A 19,367-nucleotide genomic window follows, 5' to 3' on the forward strand; every position below is an offset into this window, starting at 1 on the left:
ATTTTGTTTGCAAAAATGTTGTGGATGTAGCTCCTCTTTCAGCCACGTAATCGATAACCTGTTTGGAGGAGCCTAATTATTTTTTGGTTTTGTTTTTTTTTTTATTCTGCCGCAGTAGGGATTTTTGTGGGACTTTAGACTTTCTTTTTGGAAGAGTGTTGGAAATTTTTCCTTAAAGAATGCGATTAATGCTTTTTCTTCTTGGATGGTAGTTCCAAAATGGTCTCTGCTGACAAGTATTAGCCGTATTCCTTGGACACTAGGGTGCACACAAGAAAAAGCCACTTAGGAGGAGCACTGTTTTCCTACTTGCAATGAGATACAGTGGAAGAATGAACTGCTACAGCTACACTTCCTATTTTTTACCTAAATTTTGGGTATCATTCTTTTACAGCATGTGTGAGGTAACGTATCATGCCAAAGGCATAGAACTATGTAGGGTCTGTACACCATCAATAAAGTGATAAGAGAGGCGATGGTGGATACTGTGTAAGAAATTGTAATGGACTGAATCTCTTAAGAGGAATTGTTTGTATTGCATATTCCCCTAGCACCTATTGCTGCAGAGCTTTCCTGGTTTTGCCTTTAACGTAATTGGGAGAAATGAGCATCAGTGAGGTTGCAGCCAGCATTCGCATTTTTGAATGCATCTAGGAGGAACCTTGCGGGACTCTGTGCAAGGCTTAGGCCAAAGACTTGTTGGGCACGATCAGGTGGATGTGTTTGGTTTTTTAATAGAAGCGAGAGTGAAAAGTTTGGAGAGTGTTTAGTGATTTATTTATTTATTTTCGTCTAGTTAATTTTGTGTGACACTGCAACTCGTCTCCAAAGATGACCATGACTGATGCATATTTTATGTTATACTAGACAATATACAAGTGGATCTTGAGTATTACAGTGTGCATTAATATCTTAATTGCTACATATGTTCCTGACCTATGAAGACAGATAACATGACTGATAAAACACAAACCAAAGATGGGTATCTGTAGTAGTTATTTTTGAATTAAGCTATCTTCCAGGTGAATTAAGAAAAAGTTTTTTTTGTTGGTTTTTTTTGTTGTTTGGTGGTGGTGTTTTTTTTAAAATGAGTACACACTTGTCACGTATTCAGTCTAAATCCTTTCCCAAAAAGTCCAAGTGAACATTGCTTATTCATAATCTAAACCCAAAATATTTTCAAATCACTGTACACTGTTCTCTTCCCTTAGGAAGGTCACTACTAAAACAATTCTATGTTGTGAAAGTCTAAAGGAAGATGTGTCATTTTAATACACTTAAATTAATATTGGGAATTTTCAGTGATGTTGAGATAAAATATATTGCAATTCAGAGCTGTATAGTTATCAGCAAAACTGATATCCTTGTTTGCTGAATAAATCTGAACTGACTGTAGAGAATAATTTGCAAGTTTATCAGCCATTATTAATGAAGTTATTTATTGCAGCAAAGCTTAAAGGCCATTTCGTGGCTTTTTGGATCATGTCACTGTGGGTTTTAGGATGACAGAATATGTCCTATTCTGTGGTGAAAATAAGTTCATCAGCTTTACCATGTCAATGAAAAGTACTATTTATAGGCTACTCTAATTGAATATTTAAATATATTTAATAGATACATGTGGATTCTAATGAAACATAGGAGAAAATTTTAAGGGAAAGGATACTCTGTATTAGTTTCTCTTTATATATTAACATAGATGAGATTGTTGCCCATTGCAGACATCAGAGAGAATAGGTATTTATTTGACAACAAAATTCCGTTCCACCAGATCAAGTTATATTAATCTAATAAATCCAAGTTTGATGTGAAATATATTAAAAAAACTAGCTTATTTTATTTATATTGAGATCTCATACAGCTGTGGAACAGCCCCTGTTATGCTAAGAGTTGTCCATACATAGAATAAAGACAGTGCCTTTTTGAAGAATTTGCAGTCTAATGCTTGGTTTTAAAATCAAAGTTCACATTTATTATCTTTTTAAACATTCAGGGTGTTTAGATCTATTTTTTTTTTGTCCTTACAAGCTGGAGGCATCTTCAAAAATAAAAAATAATTGTTGAGAATGGAGGTTTGAAGAAGCAAACAAATTATTGCCTAATTGGGGGGGGGGGGGAGGTGCCTTGCTCCCTTTCCATCATGACTCACTGTTGGAATTTACAAGTCTTGCATGTTTGTCTAAATTAAAAGCTTAGTATTACCATACATTAATTACTAGCACAGGATAGCTCAAAATACTTTAACTGAATATGCTAGCCTGGGATATGGAAGATTCATTCTTAGGCTTGTGTCAGATCCCATTAAAGTGAGATTTTAAAATTTTTTTTTCTTAAATTGGAATACGATACTAGGTGATTTCAAATATCTTTAAAATCTTCCTTCAGTTATGAACAGCTTTCCCATCAATCTTGAATCCGGTGTCTCACTGATTCTTAAATTATAAGATTTTAAAGTAAATAAATATTATAAAATATTAACATTTAAGGTTGGTACATTTTTCTGGTAGTTTAGAAATATGTCACTAGAATTAATTAAACTTGGAAGCACATAATAATCTTTAATGTATTAGGCAATATATCTGTGGAATGTACTCAATGTTTTGAGCTTCTGAAAGCAATTTTTTTACGACAGACAATAATAGAATAATATTGTGCAATAATAGACACCATCTTTCAGAAGTAGATTTGTGTGTCAAAGGCAACAAGGCTATCAGGAGGAAAAAGCATAAATTCTATAGTAACTCAAAGGACGAACAAGAATATGAACTGCTTAGTGGAGGAAAAGACTTATTTTGAACATCAATTTTCAGTCACTTTACCTACATTTTAGGTCACTATTTGTTTTCTTAAATCTTGCTTAGAAGCAACTACGTGTAATCTTGCTTGTATTGGAGAGTGCAGGTTTATCATTGTGGTGCAGTAGGATGTTGGAGCAACTGAATTCCTTTCAGGGCTGAGGTTTCACAATAGGGATGAGCTGGGTTAACCATTTCCTGTGGCCGGTGGAAGAGGCTCCGCTTCCTCTTCCTTGCTGCTCATTCCCACCATTTGCTTTGAATGGACTGCACTGCTTGTCTCAGTATACTGATCCAGGTCACTAACAATGTAAGAAATAGTTGTATCCAGAGAATGCTGAAGAGATATATGTACACGCACATAAATGTGTGTGTGTGTGTATATATATATGTATGTATTTTGCCAGACTAGAGGGTTAGCTCAGCTTACATTGTGACTATTGTATTATCTATGTTGATAGAGGAAGGAGCAGACTGCTTGGCTGAGATCTGTAATGGAGAAGGGCATAGGGAAGTGGAATCTCTCCCTTTCAGTATTTTTGTTTATTCAGTTTAGTTTATTGTGGAGGTGTACCCCAGGTCACATATTTTGAATTTTGTTCTCTGGCTATTCAGCAGATGAGTAGAACAGTGAAATGAAACTAAAGATCTCTGCAGTGCAGTAATGTTGTTACTTCAGAGATAAGTTATAGTTTCACCAGTTTTCACATCTTTATTGGGTATTCAGTAACACTTTACATTTTCCCTGAAACGGAAGAAAGGAAGGGATACTGTTTTTTTGGTAAAATGTGTGGTCTTTGAGGAAATCTTGAGATACAAATATGAAGTTGGGACCAAAAAAAAAGGCAAAACGATGAAGCTTGGGTGGCAGTTGCTAATCTGCCATAATTTTTTTCGCCCACTTTGCAATATTGCATTACTTCTGATTTCTGCCCATTATTTCCTTATCCTCTAAGATTCATAATTTAGCCTAGTTCTTCAGTAGTGGAAGTACAATTAAGATTTTTTTAGTTTCCAATTCATTGCTCTGCTTAGCAGCAGAATTCTATTTATGTGTGAGGAGACTTTAGTTAGAAAACTATTTTATTTAAGGAATTCCAACTCCAGCAGGAAGCAATCTAATCTAAACTTGCATATGTTGCAGACACTGTATTTAACCTATGTATCCTTATGTCTACTTTGACAAAAGGATTTCAGCTTTCACATGTCTAAACTATTGTTTGTAAATTGAGAATGGGGGAAACTGAGGCTTCAGTTTTGTGTAGGTGAACCTGATGTAACTGCAGGGGCTGCTGTAGCCCTGCCTCCCTGCTGCCCTCTCTCTTGTATTGGCTCTGGTATTTATCTGATTCTGTGCTGAGCTGTTTCAGGATGCGAACTCAGCAGGAAGTTGCTTGTTGCTTGCCTTTTTTTTTTTTTTTTTTCTTCCTCAGGATACTTTTCTGCCAGCTGAACACACTGAAACCAACTCAGTGCAGGGTCAGATAAGCACTGGAACCAGCACAAGAAAGGGCATTGTGTCGATTGCAGGAGGGATGTAATCAGTTTTATCAGTTTAGGTTGTTAGGATTTTTCAGCCTGAAACAACTCTGTGGTGGTGAATGAATATGGTGAGATATATCTAGATGATTTTGGTATGTAATCCATGTCCCAAGTGGCAAAGAAGAGTAACTTCCCTGCTCTCTGAAATGAAAAGAAAACAGTACAGTGCCCAAGGTCTCTACCAGGCTGATCTAGGAGAATTTCTCTAATCCCAAATCCCATGGGTTGACCCCATGCACATAAGCATATTTCATTGACTAGCATCTGAATTAATTCTGTGTTCTACTCTCCTGGGAGCCAGTTTTTCACACTTCAAGACCAGCAAACATTGCTCTTCTAGAAACCAGAATGTATCTGTCCAGACCTGCTAAGGTGAATAGCTGAGAATTGTTGAGAGTTATAGTATTAGATGAAAAAAGCACTAGACAGGGCTGCGTTATTAATATGTGGAGAAAAGTATTGCCTGCATTTCTCTCTGATGTTTAAAGGAAAAGAAATAGGGTGGTTTGAGACTAGCAAAGTTTACCATAGCCATTAAGTACAGGCTTACCTGCATATAAATATATTTTTTTTCAATTTCTCAAAGAAGCTGGGTTAAGTGATAGTTTAAAAATAACAGGTACAGTTTAAGTTGAGGAGACATACTTTGAATGCATGTTTGCATGAGAAAATCCTTTTCTAATCCTATTTCCTAATGCAATTTGTCTAATTTATGATTCAAGACAGTGCTGCACCTGTTGGCATTCTTACTTCTGTTCTGAAGGTGATACTTTCAACATACTTGCAGTACTTTCAAAATAGTTCAACCTCTTCTTTCCTACCTCCTCCTCCGCCCATGCTTACTACTTTAAAAAAAAAACAAACCAGGTTTCAGAAAGTGTATCTGGCTATCTTGTAAAATCTTAACCAGTGTGTTGGTCAAAACCTGACCTGAATCTATCCCATCTAGCCGAAGATAGGGGTTTTCAAATTACTTAAATTAAAAATGTTGTCATAATATGTCTTTAGTTACTAATGTCTCAATCACTTCATTTGAAAAGATATAGAATAAGGAGAGGATATTTGTGCATTGTTATGGTATAATTGATGTCTGTAAAATGGTTGGCAGGCTGTTAGCATTTTTCAGAGAGAAGAATGTGATAGCCAGAGCGTATACTGTGTGGTGATGTGGGCAGCATAGGAGACTAGTATCTCCAATAAGTTTAAACAGTTCAACTAGTGATTACTTGCCTGAAACTGTAAGTTACCCACTGGCAGCTTAGCTAACTTATTATTTGGGCATCTATGAACTGACAGCCATTTCATACAAATCCTGTAAGATAATTTTTGTAGTACATGGCTATGTTAGATACTTAGCTTAGGCAAATACATACTTAGAAATAGTCAAACAGGGTTCTTAGTGTTATTGCTGTTCAGATACATGGACAGAGAAGTGGTTAGATTTTCCTCCTGTGTATTTAAAAACAGGAAGTTCTTGGAATTGAAATTTTGGATGATTCTGCAGGCTACCAAATGGGTTAATTGCTATTCAGGCTCCAAACAGTTGGACTGTATGCACACTTTGGGAGATTATTGAATTCTTGAAACAGTGTCTTATAAAAATAAACTATGAAACTCATCTCTGTGTGCAGCTTCATCTCTGCATGCAGCTCTGAATGTCTCAGCGTGCCTGATGCTTATTTTCCTTATGGAGTGCTTTATTGTCCCAAATTATCTAAATTTCAGAAAATCTTAGCTGCAGGTCTGAATCATGTACTTCTGATAGTGGAAAACAGATCTGTAATGGTTGACCTCCTTTACACTTCTAAATCATGTCAGGATCAATGCAATTATTTTAAAACCGTATCACATGGATTGGTGTCTGTTCTACCCTATGTCACTTGGAAATCTTTTCAGTCCTTTTTCAGAACAGTTTCTTGGTGTACTAACAGGGCAATGTATTTACCATTTTATTGTCATTTATCACCGCTTCAGCAAGAGCTTATTGGATATGGGAATATGCTATAAAAATCCAAGCTTTGCATTGAAATAAATCAGTTTCAAGTCTGTTGCTTGTAATGCCCCCCCCCGCCCAATTCCTGACTGCAGCACTTTATTTTTACTTTTTTTTTTTTTTTTCAGATGATAGAGAGCAGTAGTATTTGTTTTTGTAGCACTGATAGGAGCTAAAGTTATGAAGGAGGTTTAAATCAGTTTAAACTCTGAATTATAAACTGCTTTGTTTACCCCAGCGTGATTTTGGAGTCCAACTCAAATACTTATGTTGGAATAATTAATTCATGTATCAATTACTGTGCTTCTGCTCATTTTCAGCTAAACATAAAGAACTTTTGAATTTGATTCACTTTAACATTTACCAACCTTTACACTACTTTGATATCCTTTTTACAGTGGATTTTTTGTATTTACAGTACAAAATTATAGTCTGAAAAAACACTTCAAAGGACATAAGACACATTAAATAAGAGGATTTACTATACAGTGTTTCTGATACGGTATTTTTGTGTTTCTGGGTGGTTTATCGCATTCAACATAAGAAATCTTTGTGATTTGAGCCTTCAGTGCATTACTGGATTACCCCCATTTACTGCTGCTCCCTTCCCCCAGTCATCTGAAGCTACCAAATACTGCTCAGTTCGCTCTCTGAGTTCTGAGGAACTGAGAAGCCTTGGCACAAAATTACAAGTAAGCTTGATCTGGAGTGTGCATGTACTTGCCTGTTTCTTTTCAGAAGCAGGAAAAAGCTTTTGGTCAGCTTTTTCTTATTATCTCACAAATGATACAGAAATTTTTCAAGCACTGAGGTCTCAATACCCTCTTTTCCTCCAGTGCTCAGGGATGAAAGTGTTCTGATTGTGTCTGAATTTCTTTATAAACCTTTTGTCTTCCTTTCTCCACCTGAAGTGGGGACTAAAGTCATTCAGTCATCCTACTATTTAAGTACTGCAGTTTTCTTGTGAGAAAAGATGTCTTCAAATATGTGAAAGAATGCAAAAATGTGAATGTTGCTATGTATGTTTTTATATACTGGTGTCTGTAGTCATACTGGAAAAAACAGTCTGATATGCTGGGGACTTAGGGATGCTACTGTGTTTATAATTTGGAGGGCAGTTGGTAAAATCCCTTCCATACACCCCAGCCCCATACCAACCCCCAGAAAAGAGCACGCTAACACAATTTCTGTTTTGAATGTATGTATTTGAACGTATGTATTTGACACGTTTAAATCAAATTCTTTTTGGCTTTTATTTTCTTTACCCTGTGATTGGAAAAAGGAAACACGCTCACCACAAATCATACTCTGCATAGGTTATTGAGGGTACAGTTGTTATAGTGTAATACAACATCACTGTGTTTAACTCAGTAAAATAGATTTAAGAAATACATAAACTTGGTTGTCAGTTTACCTAAGTGGAAGTGGTAAGTAGACCTAGGTACCTGTCTCATTAAGTATTATTAATTTACAATGACCTGCGAAAAATTAGATCTTTTTGGTGGTGGTGGTTTTGTGTGTGTTTGGTTTTGTTTTTTTTTTACTTTTCCCAGTATTATCTATGGATTTTTGATTGATCCTACTGGAGAAACTGAAAGAGAATGTATAGAAAACAAACAAGCTGGGTTTTTAAAAATCTTTATCTTGTATGCAAATTATAACATGTTAGTTTTACTCTGGAAATAAGGTGTCTGTTTAAATTAATTTTCCACAAATGTAGAAAAGCTTAGCTTAGAGGGCCTCTGTGCAATTGTGCACATTTGTAGTTAAGCATGTTCAAAATAAGTAAATTGTACATTTGCATATTAGGCATTTACAATATAGCTTATATAGCAGGAGGAAAGAAGTGAAAATAGTGAGAGGGTAAGATAGGGTGGCAAAGTAGAACAAAAGTTATTAAACCAAAAAATAAAGTTAATTATCCCCTGCATGCAGTGTTGTATTTTATTCCTTCTGAACTCTTGCTTTTCTTTATATTTGTCCATTACTTCTCTGTGTATTCTTAGTTGCTTACATCCACCAATTTTAATCTATAGCTTTATGTCAAGTAATTTTCTATTTTGTGTAGATATGTGATATGAAGTTGTGTACATTTTAGGGAATTATACTTCCAGTTTCACTTTTGTATTCTTTTTCCTACATCATTCCATGTGGTTTTCAGAAGTCATGAGTGACTTCATGTTAAAATGCCTTAGTAGGATCATAGACTGCATTTACTTTCCTACTGAGTGATTTACATAATCTGCAGATATATAGGTTTGCTAAATACGAGCTTTGTCGCACAGGGCAAGTCCTCTTGGATTTTACATGGTTTTTCCATTTAATGTAGGACCATAACTTATGTCTATGAAATACTGCATGTACCTTGCCTCCTTCATTTAGAACATTCAAAACCTCTTTACATTTTTGGGAGGAAAATCCCCTTGTTTCTTTAATTTAGGATTTTGAGGCTATAATATAAGCAGCCAGAGGTTGTGGGTATCCTTATCTCTCTACATATATCCTAGATCTATATTTACCTACCTAACAATAACAGTTATAAATCAGTCAGCCAAATAACTGCACTGGATCAGATACTCAATATGGAGACAATACATCTATGGACTGTATGAGAGAAAGTAAGGGGCTACACTGTGCTTGTATTGTTTATATTATTTATCTGATGTAACAAACTACACACAGGTGTTTTCAGTTATTTCAGAAGGGAGGATGAGAGGATAAAGGGGAAGTTCAGTGACACCTATGTTTATTTTAGTTTATATTCTTCTTTTGAAAGAACCCAATTATCCAATAGGGATGGCAAGCTTTAGAGTTGGACTGTCCCATATATTTCTGGTCTAAATGTGTTATGTCATGCCTTTCTATTGTAGGTAAGGCTTTTCTAAGTTTTGGGGGTTCGTTTAGAAGAATTCAGCTGGTAGCCATAGTTGGAAGAGTGGCACAGTATGTGTTAATATAGGCCCAGCTTTTCCTCTCAAATATTTATTCATGTGATAGAGTTTGTTTTTCTGGCAGATAAAGATACAATCTGGTTTTGGAGAACAACCAGATTAGATTTTTCCACCCTTCCAAATCAAAACAACCCTTCCCTTTTAAGAAATATCCTGCAGCTTCTCATTTATTTAAAATGTTCTCAGTTGCTAACAGGTTAATTTTTTTAAGTTGCAGCATTTTATAAGTCTGAAATTATTCTACCAATTATATTCTCAATAAACCTCTCAACGTGATACATGTTTGCTGAGGAGGAAGGAATACTGCATGGGATTGGAACATTTTTGTTAACCAACAAAACGCGTTAAGGGAGGACAGTACTATTTCTGAATGTCGAAGCAGGCTAAATACGGAATCTTACTAGCTTTTTCTTCTCTGCTGCTGCTTGTAGGGAAGGCTAATGTAACAATTCTGTGGCTCACAAATGAAGCTGAGAACCCCTTACTTTTCCCTTCCTGCAGTGAATGTGTACAGTGCTACACAGAAAATGTAGCTCATAGCTCTGTTTTAAGAAAGATGGGTTGTTCAGCTTCTGTTGATCTTTCATAGTATGGGTTGGATTTCCCCCCCCCACCCCCTTGGGTCACTTGCTTACTCTTTCTCTCCATTTTCTCTATTAAGGGAATGGATCAGGCTGGAGAATATGCTTTGCCCCTGCAATTGTAGAGTAAGAGCTAAATGCACTGTTGGTGCCTTCTCTCTGTCTGTTCCCCACTCTGGATCCTGTATAGTGTTGACAGGAATGATGATAAACATTCGCTGTCCCTCGACATGAAGAGGCAATCAGAAACATAGTTTACCGTTTCATATTCTCTGCTGCTTGAATTACGTCCAGCAAGAAGACAGACTTTGCCAAGAATGGAGTAGTGCTTGAACTATAGTATTTTTAGGCATAAATACGTGGTGGATTTGTTGTTGTTGTTTGTTTTGTTTTTAAGCTGGTTGGTCTTTTTAAAACATTTTCCTAATTTAAGAAAATGTGTCGTAGAAATGTCTTTTGATAGTTGTTAGGATTGTTTGCTCTTGGAACTTCTGCTCATATCATTGCCCCCTTCAACAGGAAAATCAGTTCTGTCTCTTCTGAGACAGAGCCTTATATGTAAATTTATTTAAGATGAATACTTACTGTTTGTCATTATTATAATAGCAAACAAGGATTACTATTGCACAATGAGAGGATAGCAGAACTCCTCTACTGCAACCTTGCCTAATTAGGTGAAACTTGATCTAGCCTATCTTGTTCCTGTCACAACTGTGGCCTGTCTTGTTTCTTTACAACATCTTATCACTGCTCGTCATTACTGCTTGAGTTCATATGCCAGTAGACCAAAAATACTCCATTTAAGTAGTTTTTCACTGTAGTTGTTGCACAGAAACTGTTCTTAGGTTTTAGCTCTACACAATATTTTTATATTCACTGCTATTTACAACTGTCCACATGAAGAATATTTTAAGGATGGTTCTTCAGAATATTATAAAAACATCAAAAGAGAAATCTTGGCTACCAGAAAAGGCTGGACTTCACTCTAAAAACTGGACAAAAGACAGAATTATAAAAAAGAAGGTGGGATTAAATTGCTTTTTGTTTATTTGCTGTAAAATTAAGCATTTGGGGATTTGTTTTTGTAAAACTGAACAGTGTATCCTTTTAATGGGTTAGAGTGTGCATATGTGGGATTTTTACTTGAAGATCAGAGATTATTGCCTTATATGGGTTTCTTCTGTATATGAAATGTCTGGAATTTTTAATTTTACCTTGCATAAGTTATTTGATTTCTTAATTATTATTATTTATGTTTTCTGATTCAGCCAAAGTGGAGATGAAAGAGTAAAACAGAACAGCTTTTCGTTTTTAAATCTGCCATTTAAAAACTAAAGAAATGCACTGGAAAGAGTTATGTTCTATTATGTGCAACTTCCACTCTGATGGAAGGAAAACTCTGCAGACTGCCTGTTGAATCCCAAAGGATGTATTCACTTTTCACTTTTTATATTTTTGCCAAGCCAGATAACATTACAACTAAGATTGAATGGTTGGTATTCCCTGAAAGCAATACACTAAACAATCAGTATTTTGTTAATACTTTTTGCTCAGTGGGAGAAAGCTGTGGCAGTCCCTTCTTATTTTGCTCTATTGAAAATAAAAGAGTAGTGCTGATTCCAGTTGCAATATTACATACGGGTGTGTGTCTGTAGATTTCATAAAACTTGCTCCTTGTTTGTAAAATGAAAAACTGACGTTCAGTGCTGCAAATCACATTCATTGACAAAAAGAACAATGTCTTTAGTAAAAATGCTATGTTGGTTGGTTGGTTTTGTTTTGTGGTTTTGCTTTTTTTTTGTTGGGTTTTTTTTTGTGTTTTGTTGAAAAGTTGTAAATTAAAAGACCAAATGTCTGTCTTTGTATCCTATACTTTTTTGATGAGATTATTTTCAATGCAGTAGGTAGGTCAGGCTTTTCTGGAATTCAGTGGATTTTGGATGACTTTGCTGTAGCTGTTGACAAGGTCGAACACAAGACTGTAGAAACATCAGCACCTCCCTTTCCTTAGCCTTGGCCAAAATATTTTTAATAATTTCAGAACACTCAGTTCTGTGATACAAATTGTGAGACGCTCTTGTTGCATGTGGACTTTGAAGATTAAGTTGTCTTTCAGGAAAATTAACCCAAAACGTCATGTTTAACCCTGCTTCAGTTTTGCCTTGTGTTGTCAGAATGAGCTTTCTTTCAAAGTAAATTACAGTATTGCTAATCCCAATATGCAAAAACCTTGAATAGGACTTATCCCTATATCCCCCACACAGTAAAAGTAAAGTAGTCTTTTTTTTGTGTGTGTGTATCTTTCATGTCTGTCATCTGGTTCTTGAGTCTTTGTGGGGGCGTCCTGTTTTGTAGGGTTTGGGGTTTTAGGGGTTTTGTGTGTGTGGTGTATTGGTTTTTTGGTTTGGGTTTGTGTGTGGGTTTTTTTGGTTGGTTGGTTTTTTTGTTGATTTTGGGCTTGTTTTTTTTTAAACTGTTCCTTTTGATGAATACAACTTTTTTTTTTCCTGACTGGGAAGCTGAGATTCTTATGTAATAAAATGATCTCTGAAGCTGAGTCATCTTGGATTAATTTAATTTTGTTTTTAATTTATTTTAGCCAGTTCACCTGGGTTTACTGCATATTTTACAGCATTACAGTTGCATTGTTCTTCAGCAACATGTCTTTGCAATGATTTGGAAAGTAAAATATTTAATAATATTTTTAAACATATTATTCATATCTCATCAGCTGATGAAATGGGCAGTTAATATATTAGGACTGTTGTTTCAAGCTTGTCACGCATTTGATGTATGATGTGCTGGTTACCTTGACAGATATGAAAGATTTAGACCTCTGAACATTAGCACTAAGTTGTGTTTGGGGTCTTGTACAATGAGATGTGGTTGTAGTGCCACAGTGATTCCTCCGTCCTTTTCCCTGGGGACTATGGGGCTACACCTGACCCTGTACTGGGTGTCCCCACTTCACTCTCTGAACCATTTGGTTTGGAGGACCCTGGGTTGGAGATGTGAAGAATAGCAGAATTGTGGCCATCGTGTATATATTTTATCAAAATAGAGCTGTCAGAGTTTATGGACAAATGGACATCAGGAAAGATGACTGCACCAATGTAGCTAGTGTTGTGATCTGGAGTCTTGCTGTCCCCTGAACTTCTGACTTTTCCTGTGTATTACTACTGTTCCATGCATTTGCAAATGCGGTGTCTGCTGCAGTTTTCTAAAAGGAGTTTGGCAAGAATCCGTTGTTTAAGGAATTCTTGTATTAATAGGCCTAAACAAGTACTAAAATATTTAGTTATAGCAGGGGTATTTGCTAGTTTGTTAAATAGATTAGCAATTTGTTTTACTTTTTTTATTTAATAATCAGCGCAAAATTGATATGCCTGCTGATTTTTATTGTTTTTTTCAAGGTGCTTTAGATAAATCTCATTGAAATTAGGCAGTCAGCACTAAATGAGATTTGTCATCCTAAGATTCACAGACAAAAAAACATTCTAAAAGATAAAAAAGAGTATCATTAGTGAAGCCAGCAAGTGTTGGAAAAACTCCGGGACTTCTTCAAGAGCTGCTTGATTTGGAGGTCAGTCTTCTATTCTTGATAGATGGCAAAGACTCATTTGTAGTAGTCCTATAATAAATCAGAGAATATTGATTTGCAAGGTGAGAATACTTACTGTTATGTATTGAGTTGTCATGATCCTTGTAAGGGGTTTAGGAAATCCAGCATCAACTGGTTGGAGCAAAGAGTCTTTCAAGAAGAGTCTCCAACTTCCACCTTGTAATAATAGTTGTGTATATAATGAAAGATAGCATATGGACCACAGTCTTTTAAACAGTGGAACAAAACAAAATTTCAAAGCCTTGTTCTGGAAAGAATAAAAATATCTCCATTTGTAATGTATGTTTCCTAACAGAGAAGTGTGCTCAGCAAGAACTTGGTGTACCTAGAATTATCCCTGTATTCTAAAGTCTCTTACATGGTAACTAGCGTCTTGACAGTCCTTTCATAGAATTGTTTGCATCAAGGAGCAACAACAAGATCTCTTGCTGGTTCTCCAGATATAGTGATTAAGGAATCAAGCCAACAGATAATATGATTCAGGGATGTTGAACTTTAGCAAGTGCCAAATTACATTTTCCACTAGAAAACAGCAAAAGAGCACGTTTTATAGATTTCTCTAACTTCAGGTTGTGTTGCTTTAGCTAATGATGTTAAATTCTGCGCTCGGACAGATTTCCTTTTAAATTAATAGTTTTATTTGTAATGTAACCTCTTTTTTAACTTGTCCCTTTTCAGCTATACCCATTTTCCATTCTGTAGCCACAAGTTTACTGCCTGTCTTTTAAATTAATTTATCCAAATCTCAGCTCCTGCTTGCTTTTAACAGAACCATCTGAATCTAGAAGAAGGCATTCCAATGTTGTGAAAAACAACAAAAAGCTTCTATAAAGATTGTGTCTGGAGATAACTACTGTGACTCCTAATGTAACAAAGTATAGTCTAAAAACTGATACAGGATTATAATGTCTAAATGATTGTGCTGCTCTTCTGTCTTAGGCAGATGCTAGAATCTTAATGTTTGTTAGGTCAGTTGTTTTTTAGCCCTTTTCATATCTTGCTTCTCACAGCCTGTAGAACACCCATTCGAGTCAGTGGTTTGCTTGTGTTGTTTACACAAGTGAACTTTTAGTTGCTATTGTTTTCATTAGGTATTGTTTTCCTAGAGCGCTGGAAGTCTTTCAATTAACTACTACAATACGTTTCATTTAACAATATGTGGACCTATCTTGTTAAGTTGAATATATTTAAATACATGATGATAGTTGGTGTTTCCTTCCTGTGGCAAAAATGTTGGCTTATTTCTCTGCCCTACAAAAAGCCTGCCACTGAAAGAGTAAGAAGCATCAAATTCCAGATCTGCAATTTATGCTGTAGCTTTTTATCTTTCAGTAACGAAGAGCAAGAACAAGACAGTGTCGTAAGTATCCCTTCAGTAAATAAATATGAAGTAGGTGTAGGCTTTTAAAGTAGTCTGAATTCTGTTGAACACCTGCTGTCACGAAGAGAGCAATGGCAATAGTCCTGAAAGTCCGGAGAGGAAATGTCTGTGGGTTTTTTTGTCAGTTCTTTAAGCCACTGCTTACATGTAGGCCTTATAAAAATGTAGGAAAATCTTGTTTAAGGATTTCTTTTATGCTTCCATGTTTCTTTAAGAGGAGTTAAATTTTTTTTTTTCTTTTTTAAACGAATGTGATTTCTGTGCTCTAGCAAGAGAAGTCCATCACTAAGTCTGTTGGTACAACTATTGTCTGATGACTGGTTTTTTTCTTCTGGTTATGTTTTCTGTAGCCAAGTTGTCTTGTGCAGAGCCTGATGAAAGGTGGATCTCAAGGTTGATCAATTTTTTTTTTTTTCCTTTCAGTGATTGCAAAATGGCAAGTTAATGCAACTAGCGTACGAGCTTATGCAAATAATGCTTTTGTGGGATAAGTATAGTTGAAGTACATTGAAGGAGCATTAAATTTTCAGATTTGATCAAAATTGCAAATGTTATTCAAGAATACTTAAAAATACAAACAAGCTAATATTAACCTTATAAATGCTTATCAATACTGAAATTTATGGTTTTAATGTTTGTTAGTAGCCTGTAGCTAAATGCTATACATTTTTAGTGTCTGAGACTTGCTCCCAATTTTGTGAATTCTTTTGCAGGCCATATGGAGGCACTTGGCTTCAAATTTGAAAGTGTAGTAGGAAATATGCTATTGGTTTCACAAGTCTGCATTTTGGCAGAAAACTTTACTCATTTTTGTATTCTTTGCAAACTGAACTCTGTTACTTGCACTACCTTTGTGAATTTTACTAATACAGTCAAAAGGCATCACTGGGCTTTAAATTTTGGCCTGAACTTGAAGTTTGCACAGCTTGGATGTGAGGAGGGTATGACGAAATTTGTTTGGAAATACGGAAATTGAACGTAGTTATTTCTCACCCCATATATGAGGAAGGGGAAAAGATGTTAAAGGATAGAAATCTCCTGATGAAAAACACAGTAACTGATAATAAATTTGCTGTATGTCTTGATGCTCTTGTTTGAAATAAGACTTGTAAACATGGCAAGAAATTCTTCAACATATCTATTTTTAAAAATAACTTCATTCTGAAGGTAAATAATTATTGGAACAAAGCATGCTGGTGAATAACTTGTTTATTAGATGGACTTTAAATGTTTCTTTTTAATATAGGGAAGTGAAATAGTTTAATCTTATTACCTGTTTTTCTGGGGTTTACACATAATAACCATCATCAGAGATTTCTCTGGGATATGTTTGTTCTGAAATCTCAACAGTATAAAGAAATATCATGACTTCAGTCAAGAATGTTTCTTTAGATGACTTTAATTAAAACAGTTTTTTGGTTATAATTTCATAGTCTAGTTTCTTTTAAAATGTAATTGCTTAAAGCTTCACATAATTAAGTCTATAATCTTAAAAAGGGACAGTGTTCATACTGCAAGTAAAGTTAAAACTCTGCTTTAGTGCTTGAAATAGACAACTACAATTTCTACAGCTGTAGTTGATGTAAGATTTATGTAATGGTATGAATTCCAGGCGAGCAAACTTGCATGAGAATTGATAATTTCTAACTTTTTTCTCTGACCATTCTATATACAGAGTTGTGCATATTATTATGTCTCATCACCAAAGGGATGATTTTTCACCTCTTCACATTTTGCTTGCATCTCATTCTATAATTTTTCTAGTAACTGAAAATGTCAGTCTTAATCAAAGTTCATATTTTATTGATGGGGCTTTGACATTTCAGTAATAGATAGGTTTGGACATTGCAGTTAAAACTCTATTGTAGTAGCACCTTAAATACAGCAAGCTCCTAGAACTCCCAAGTCAGCAAAATCAAGGATGAAAGTTACTAAAACTTCCTGAGAGATGTTGAGGTCTCTACTGTGCAAGAGAGATTTAGATTTACTTTGAAGAAGTCTTGTCTTTGCTAATTGTTCTTGTCTTGGAGTTATAGGCACCACTAAGTGCTCTGAAATGGCAAAGCACAAGATCATGAATAGATGGTTTGGAACTGTTTATTAGGGGAAAATGCATGGTGAGAAGATAACACCTTCCAATTCCCATGAAACAGAATGAAGTTAGCATTTTTATCAGAAATGTGTTTTGTACTTCAAGTTCATTGTGTATCAGCCTTTTAATAATAAACTTTTCATATATTTGAAATGTCTCATCACTGTTCTGCTGGAATAACATTTTGTTTGTTTGTTTTTTGTTGTTTCTTACCTTTACACAATGAAATTTCTAGGTTGGTTTAAAAAAAAAAAGGCAAAGGGAAAATCTAATAAGACTAAACAGCAGTGTGTGAATTTAGCCCCACTAAATATCCAGTATATCCTTAACTCACAATCATATGCTTCATAATTTTTAAATTGCAGAAGTTATTAACACAAAAAGATCTATAATATCCCTTTAATATCAGGTAGGCATTCCTATATCAAGATTTGGGTAATGAGAGCAATGGATAGCACAAAGGGAAAAATGCATGGTTTTCATTCTCTTGGGATGTGTTTATTGTCGTAACCTTTTGTTCACTGCTTGAATGACCTTACTTCTAATATTTCATAGATGTGATTTTTTTCTAAATTACTTTGTTGTTGTGGACATGAAATAGGTTATATGCAGGAAAAGTAATGATCATCTAATCCGTTTTTGCCAGGAGCCCTGGTTTTGAGTGGAAACATGGGATTTAGTTAAAATATGTAAAGTAAAAAGCCTGCTGAGTAATTTTGCATCTTCATCCCCAGAACTCACAATTTCTCTTTCTGGTTGAATATATGACTGTTACTGTAAGAAAATAATCGCGGACTTGTTTTAAATTCTAATGTTTCAGCATGTCCTGAAACAGTACTTGTCTGATTGCTTTCTGATAGCTTAAATAATTCAGTTTTCTGTGACTAGGGTATCAAGAGATACGTACTTACATGGACTCTGTTATTGTATTTACAATATTTATTGTATCAGCTGTCCAAGTTAGTAAATTAACTTGGGCATAAGGCAGTGGAGATGTTGGTGTACAATTTATTTCTTCTCAAGCACCAGTGTTTCAGGTGCTGGTAGCATAAGATAATAGTTGAATAAGAAGTATTTCTTGTCTCTACAAAAGTTGTTGTTAAAGAGGTTCTAATTAAAAGTATACCTGTTCTTTTTAATTTGGGATATTAGCTGAAGATCAAAGTTTTATTTTTTTAGTAAGATTGTAGAAAAATGTTGAGGAAAATACTTCATTCAGCAGTTGGAGTTTTAGCTTTCCAGGCTGTTTCTTAACTAAGATCAATGTGCTACATCGGCTGCCATCTTCTGTTTTTATGGTGGTGGTCCAGCTTTATTCCAATTGTAAGTAATTGCATTGTACTACGGGAGTGCAACTGAAGTTGCAAAACTCAAGTAGGGCAGTCAGGGTGGTTTCTAGGACAGCCTGAACAAGCTCATATAGAACAAAGGACATCAGACTCATCTGAAAGATTGTTTGTTACTATATAGTAGTGTGTAAGGCATTTAGTTGTGCCCTTGTGGGATCTCTGCTGTGGTAAACCAGTTATGAATGCACCTCTGTTGCACAGCTCTTGAAATCTTGGTTTGGGGTGAAGTAAGAGATCAACTGGACAGTTAGAGAAGTCTATTTAGGCAAACCAATATTTATCAGCCTGATGGGCAGCACTGTTCAGCATATTGACAGGTTACTTGTGTCTAATATGTTTTGTAGCGAGAATAGCAAAGGAGGGTCTTCAAGAAAAACGAGTTTGCTTTGCACATGCATATAGGGCATGATGAACAACACCGAAGAAGGCATAAACATACCTGTTTAGCATGTGGAGAGTAGAAACTGGTGTAAAGGACCAGTTCAGCATTGATTTTTGATACGGAGTGAAAAATGATACGAGAAGAAGATTCCACATCACAGTGGGGAAGTGAAGACCAGTAAATCGTGCTTGTCAGGACTGATACAGAAAGGCAACATGGTCAAAGCCGTAGGCATGAAGGATGATTTTTGCTGTGATAGGCATCACGAGTAAAAAAGGCATACCAGGGAAAAGTTGGGCAACTAATAGGCAAGTGTCCAAATTCTGAGAGCATTAGCTGGACCAGTTCATAGAAAAAAAACCTACCTATGTTTTACATATTGTACAGGAAAACTAGAGATAGATCTGAGACACAAGACTCAGCAGATGATTGGTGTCAAAGATGCCTGCATTACAGCTCACAGTGGTAGGTACCTGTGTGTTATGAATATGAAATCTAGGGAGTCATTGGAGAAACATGGCTAAGGACTGTGTTACAGCCATATGGAACTTGGTAGCTAGGCATTCACAAGAGATGATTGAAGACTGTCAACATTTCAGCTTCCTTAGCAAGAGTTGAGGTCTAGAAAGATAAAACTGTGTCATCTCTATGGATGATGCCTATTGAAATTTTTGTAGGT

General features: G+C 35.5%; 1 protein-coding gene across 6 annotated transcripts in view; it reads left to right on the forward strand.

Moving 5' to 3' along the window:
* The window catches only part of PPP1R13B (protein phosphatase 1 regulatory subunit 13B), a 72,799-nt gene that overhangs the window by 3,389 nt on the left and 50,043 nt on the right, over positions 1 to 19,367 (forward strand). For 2 of the 6 annotated variants that reach the window (XM_069783331.1, XM_069783332.1), the window contains exon 1: positions 10,662 to 10,885. The exons of 2 other annotated variants lie outside the window; for them this stretch is intronic. In XM_069783331.1, coding sequence (XP_069639432.1) covers positions 10,760 to 10,885 — 126 coding nt within the window. In that variant the 5' untranslated portion in view covers positions 10,662 to 10,759. Of the gene's footprint in view, positions 1 to 10,661; positions 10,886 to 19,367 lie in introns of those variants that run through there. 2 more of the 6 variants (XM_069783335.1, XM_069783336.1) reach the window with 1 other exon arrangement.

The sequence above is a fragment of the Haliaeetus albicilla genome, chromosome 5, assembly GCF_947461875.1.
Source record: "Haliaeetus albicilla chromosome 5, bHalAlb1.1, whole genome shotgun sequence".
Lineage (NCBI taxonomy): Eukaryota > Metazoa > Chordata > Aves > Accipitriformes > Accipitridae > Haliaeetus > Haliaeetus albicilla.